The sequence below is a fragment of the Oreochromis aureus genome, linkage group 23 (assembly GCF_013358895.1).
Source record: "Oreochromis aureus strain Israel breed Guangdong linkage group 23, ZZ_aureus, whole genome shotgun sequence".
NCBI lineage: Eukaryota > Metazoa > Chordata > Actinopteri > Cichliformes > Cichlidae > Oreochromis > Oreochromis aureus.
Window position 1 is genome coordinate 33669715 of NC_052963.1, and position 6000 is coordinate 33675714.

The following is a 6000-nucleotide window of genomic DNA, read 5'->3' on the forward strand; positions in this document are numbered from 1 at the left end:
TGCAAACACTGGTCATACATTGGTCCATCTGTCACATACAGTCTATAGTCCCAAGGTAAAAAGTTTTTAGAGATATGCAGGTCAGCACTCTTTACATTTCTATTCTGAGTGTGACGGTTACACACCGCCGCCTGCTCAGCTGTGCCGTGTACTACATGTACGTTATAAACACAGACTGGAAATAAAAGATGGACACGACCAGTGTGACGTTAAATGTCGTTAACAAGCCTCGAGCTGAGGGTTTTCCCAGTCGTCATATGTTTTGGAACTGGAGGTGATGAGCGAGGGGAAGATCTTACTGAGATACCATGTGGATAATCTAGGGCTCTTCGATATAACGATATATACTGGATGACGATATAAAAACGTCTATCGTTTCATTTTACGCTATCGTTTGTTTTGTGGTGTCGCAAAATAAACTTTTTACGGCAATATTTTTTTATCGTTTTGATGGTCACTGTAGTGGCTATAATAATTTCTTAAAGTTCTCTCTTTCTCTTATATTTAATATAACCACACTACGGACGGACAAGCGCCTGTTTTTATGCGTTGTCATTAGCAACAATGACGGTAAAACCATCGCGTGTCCGCTTGTTTATTTTCCACATAAACCTTTCACAATAAAGCTCAAGATCCTGTTGAGACTTTTCAAAATAAACTGAATCACGTGAAAGAGCAGATTATTTACGGATGAGAAGCAAAAAAAAGCCGCCAGGTGCTAAAAAATAAACCTTAGACTCAAATGTTAGAACAGGCTTTTCCCCGCAGCACGATGTGTAATAAATACTCACAAAGAAAACGTCGGCCGTTACAACTTATGACTAAAAATGTATTGTTTCATGCATCACTTAAAACACTTGACTCCAGGTATACGAAGCCCAGCTGGAAACACTTCACGCAAGTCGAGCTGCCCGAGATTCACAGAATTTACAGAAAATGTTAAAATTTTGTGATTTATATCGTTATCGGGACGATAGATGTCTTATATCGGGATATGAGCTTTTGGTCATATCGCACAGCCCTAGGATAATCCTCCTTTCTGACTCTAATAATGAAAAATAAAAATATTCATGACCCCATAAACTCATCAGGTAAGTTTCAGAGGTGAAAGAGAGCCATAGATATATGTATCGCAGGAAGTCTTTTTCTAACTGGAGACTTGCCACCTGGTGGCCATTACACAGAATACACCTCCACGCTGACTGATCTGTAGTTGTGAACAATGGAGGTGCTGACAACACTTTAAATGAACCAGTGTTTTTGTTGTTGTCTTTTGCGTGTTTGCTTGAAAACAAAGAAAAAGAAAATCTTGCAAAAAACATCTCGTATAACCTCGTATATGCGGATACTAATCTCAGCGATAACCCAGTATCAGCTGAGTGACATACCAGTCAGGCTCTAGCTGAGAAAGGCAACATTTTTCACAATGTTACCACCACAGAAAAAAAGTTCACTCATGTCCAGCCCTGACACAACAACTTAGGTTCAGGACTCAGCTAAAACTGTGGAGCCACTAAACACTGAGCCTTTTGATGACGGTGAATTATGCTCTGTGCATGGACCACAGTGCTGCTTTTCATTAGCAAAATACAGTCTGCGTACACACACACACACACACACACACACACACACACACACACACACACACACACACACACACACACACACACACGGAGTCAGGAAAATGGTCAGAAACAGGTCATCAGGTTGGCTCATAATAAGCAGAAACAACACAGAGGCAAGAGGCTGAACCATCACAGATTCATACTCCTCTGAAACACAGGTGACCACAATATTCTGGACTTGCATGAAGGGACGTCTGTGTGCACTTAATTTGCTTTTTTTAGTGAGGGGGCACAAAACTTTTTGTGTACCTACTGTAACCTGTTGATGGTTTGGTCATATCATCAGCAGTTATGGTTAAGATGACTAACAGGTTAAGAAACTCCTCTTTATGCTTAACTACTTAAACTGAAACTCCACACGATTAAATCTGCAGATATTTTACTTGTATTTAAAATCGTTCACAGTCTGGCTGCTCGTCCTCTCTCCATGACTTCATTAAACAAAATTAAAGCGCATACATGTGGAGCAGAGAGCTTTTGGGCAGTCGAGCGTCACATACCTGGAATACTTTGGACATTTTGATAAACTGTGCCGTCAGAAAGTAGAATACATACTGAAAAAGCTTACCATTTCTAAAAGAGAAAAAAAGAGCTCTGTATAGCCACATCTTTGTTTCTGTGTACTTTGAAGTGTTTCTGTAACACCTGTGTGTGACCCGCTCAGAGACAATAGGTGTAAATTAGCAGCAGTGCTAAATTCTGGCTTGTTTACATCCTAAAATATCATATTGAAATCCATTATCATGTGCTGTGCCTGCTATATAAAACAACAACAAAGGAAACACTGCATCTCTTAATGCTTTGTTTAAACCTGTGAATCAGTGCTTACCTACTGGCTGGATACTAGAGGGGTGTGTGTGTGAGATTTCATGTGGTACTATTGTATCCATACAAGAACACCAACTATTGATATTATAATAACCAAATTAAAATACTCCCTGAAAGCAGGGAACCTCTCTCCGAACAATCACAATCTGACGTGGACCGACTGTCGCCACTCTCAGAGTGATTGTCGAAGGTTTGCCTGATGGGTAAAGTATCTAACTTATCAATGCAGACAGCACGTTGCCATGAGTCTGAATGAGTCTTTATCAACGAGCACAACACGAGGGGACTCGACTCCACTGGCTGCCAGCTGACTGTTTCCTAATATTCTAGTATTGTAATATTCTGCATTAATACAATTTGCTCTAATCTTATTCTGTTTTTTAACCAACTTTATTTGTACTTTTCTTTGTTTTGATTTTTAAAATCACTGTTGCACATTTACACTTCTGCACTCTCTCACAGTATAAGAGCTTACTGGGAGCCTGCGGCACTTTTATTTTTACTTTGTTGTTTATTGTAGTAGTTTTATCCTTTATCCTGCTGCTGTAACACAACAGTGCGAATCAATAGCAGTAATAGTTAAATGTGAGTTTGTGTCTGTGAACAGCAACAAATATGTGGTTTTCAACGATTATAACAGTTAATTGTTGGATTATCGGAAACGGAGTGTGTGGAATTGCCAACTGGTTGTGCTGACAGTGTTGGCACTCTTGACCATTTTGTAAACCAACCAAACAAACAAACAAACAAATAACTGAAGTGAGAAAACTTTATCTTATAGGATAAAACAGTTACTGACAGTTGAACAAGGTGATAAATCACAGTATATGTTACTGCAAAATGTTAAAAACATGAGTGAAGTACTGTGATAACATTATGATAATAAACTACTGTATACTGTGTCACTGTGTTCATGTGCTGTGGTGTCTGTGAGCTGGTTATGTTTTATCATTCAGATGCTTCACACTCTTTTCTGTGTTTATTTACATCTTTGGGTTTCCTTTCAATGGCAGCAGCCTGGTTAAATGTGGTTAAATGTGGCACATTTACAGCAGGCTCTTGTTCAATAATGTGCATTTTCTCCTCTTAAACAGCATGAAGTACAAAGTTAGGGAGCTGTGGACGCCATGAATGAATGTGTGTGTGAGTGGGGCTTGTGCTAAAAAGCTCTGAGCTCTAGCAGTGAGACGCTATAAAAACACATTCCCCCAAAGTTCTGCGCAGCAGCTGGACACCGCTGGCTGCAGGATCGAGCCGAGGCCCAGCTTACCTGCTGTAGACCAGACAGTCCATGTGGTTGATCTCTTTATCAGACCTGTGTCTCCTGTAGTCTTCCCACAGGTCCTTGATGGCGGTCACGGACAGGATGAAGACCACGGGAGCCAGAGCGAGCTCGGGCTGGAACGCGTTGACAACCGGAACAAAGTTGAGCAGAGCGATGAAGACGAAGTAAACATTGGCGAACCTGTGGAACTGTTCGAAGAGGTTCTTTGGCAGGAATGACAGCACTGTGTATTTGGTCGTCTTAATCTTGTTGTTTGCATAGTGTCGGTTGGGGTTTTCCTCCCCTTTGGCGCAGTCGTGCAGGATGTTTGCGTGGACAGTCCTGGTTTTGTTCTCTTTGGGTTTCTTCTTTCTTTGCCGTGCGGCTGGCGGAGCTTTGGCCATCCCGGCGTCCTCCTCGCTGTGCCGCGCCATAGCCAGCTCCCCCCCAGCTTCAAACTTTCCCACAGTTTACTTCACACACTCACACACTCACACACACACACACACACACACACAGGAAAAAAGCCGCCTCCCAAAATGCTGGCTAAGTTATCATTCTTCCACGGGGGTCGGGAGTCTCTCCGTGGGGTCACACTAGCAGCTCCTTTTCCTCCATGTTGACTCCTCTTTTCCAGAGTCAGAGGAAAACTTTTGCTTGTTGAGCGTCTCCTCTTTTTTTCTCCTGCTGCTGGGAAAGGATGCTGAGGTGAGGGGGAGGGGAAAGGGGGGACGGCTCGGATCTCTGAGCAATGCGGATGGGCTTCAGCCGCTGGATGTGCGCAGCTGCGGGGTGTGCAGATCAGCGCATGTGCGCAGGCTGAGCACAAACAGGACGTGCGTGAACGGTTCAGGGGGTCGCACTCCTCTGGAAATCTGACCCGGAGGGAGGCCCCTCCTCGAGCCAACCTGGGTGTTTTTTGTCTCTAAGTGCCACGCGGTAATATTGGGTTTGCACCGGCCCACAGGAAGCAGCAACACATCCAAACTCGGTGTTTTTGACTTTGTTTAAAGAAAACTGTGGCGCTTAAAAGAAGAACTCCACATGGCGAGAATCTGTCGTGAGAGTGGGATGTTTTTTTTAACGCGTGTTTAAATATTCCTTAATGTACAATTAGCGAATTTCTCTTTAACACTGTGTTTGTATAATACAGTAAATACAACATCATCACGCCGTTAAACATCCAAAGAGAATAAATGTATGAAATATAAATGACACAAAAATATAAACGAACATCAGTTTGCACGCAATCGTTGTATACTCTAGCAGTGGTTCTCAAACTATGGGCGACCCCGCTGCTGGGACAAGACACACTGCAGATGCAGGTGGAGTAAAACATAAAGCCAAAGTTTGTCTTTTATGGACAATAAACAGCCTCGTGACTTGTCCACGGGCTTTCTGCGACCCTGAACTGGATGAAGGCTAAAAACTGTGGGGTGTGGGCAAGCGGCAACCTCTGCAGCAGAAATGTGAAGCCAGCAAAAGTTGCTATTCCACCAATGTCCACTCGAGGCCCCTAAAAGGAGATAAGGAGCTATCAGGTGTGCCCAGAGACTCATCTGTTCATGGCGAAGTCCACACGTTCGTGGGTATTTTGGTGTGTTTTGCTTTCATACGCACGTAAACAGCATTTTTGGATCAGTGAAAATGGAGCTTTGAAAAACTTGTGCCAGGCTGAAGAATCTTGAAAATTCTGTTTCTGCATTTACATGTCAGACGCAGAAGCAGAATTGAAACAGCTATATTGACAGTATTAGAGAACAGGCATGACAACATATATAGCATAATTATAGTGCAATGGTGGAGAGTGACTGAAGAAAACAGATTTTGTGTCACAATGTGAATGGCGTGCGTCTTTATCACCTTTTTTTGATGTCAGACTAAGTTGATGTTTGTGGGCTTCTGATTGGCCAACATTTCTTCATGGTTAGGGATACAATGCCACCTGTTTCATTAGCATGCTCTTTCCAGTGCTTGATCATTTTCTGCTTTTTAATATTGATGGAGTTATTTTTCAAAATGAAATCCCTGTTTGAAAAATACCTGTAGAGAATAAAATTGAATATATCTTTATTGTCATTGCCAAATGTATATTATGGATGTTTGGACAGTTTTTGTTTATCTTTGCTCGGGTCCTCTACTAGAGGCCTGGGAGCTTGAGAGTCCTGGGCAGTATCTGTCATGAGTGTGGCAGGATGAAGGACCCAAACGCACGAGTCATACACAGAATGTAAACTTGAAGTGGCAGCTTTATTGCTGGATAAGTTCTTCATAAAATAAACT

At 42.4% G+C, this 6000-nt stretch overlaps 1 protein-coding gene across 2 annotated transcripts in view; it reads right to left on the reverse strand.

Annotated features, from left to right (window-relative positions):
- atp10a (ATPase phospholipid transporting 10A) overlaps positions 1-5775 on the reverse strand; it is a 47179-nt gene extending 41404 nt beyond the window's left edge. Inside the window, exon 1 of one of the 2 annotated variants that reach the window (XM_031730544.2) lies at positions 3724-5773. In XM_031730544.2, coding sequence (XP_031586404.1) covers positions 3724-4151 — 428 coding nt within the window. In that variant the 5' untranslated portion in view covers positions 4152-5773. Of the gene's footprint in view, positions 1-3723 lie in introns of both variants that reach the window. The other variant, XM_039606741.1, reaches the window with a different exon arrangement.
- Positions 5776-6000: the final 225 nt, after the last annotated feature.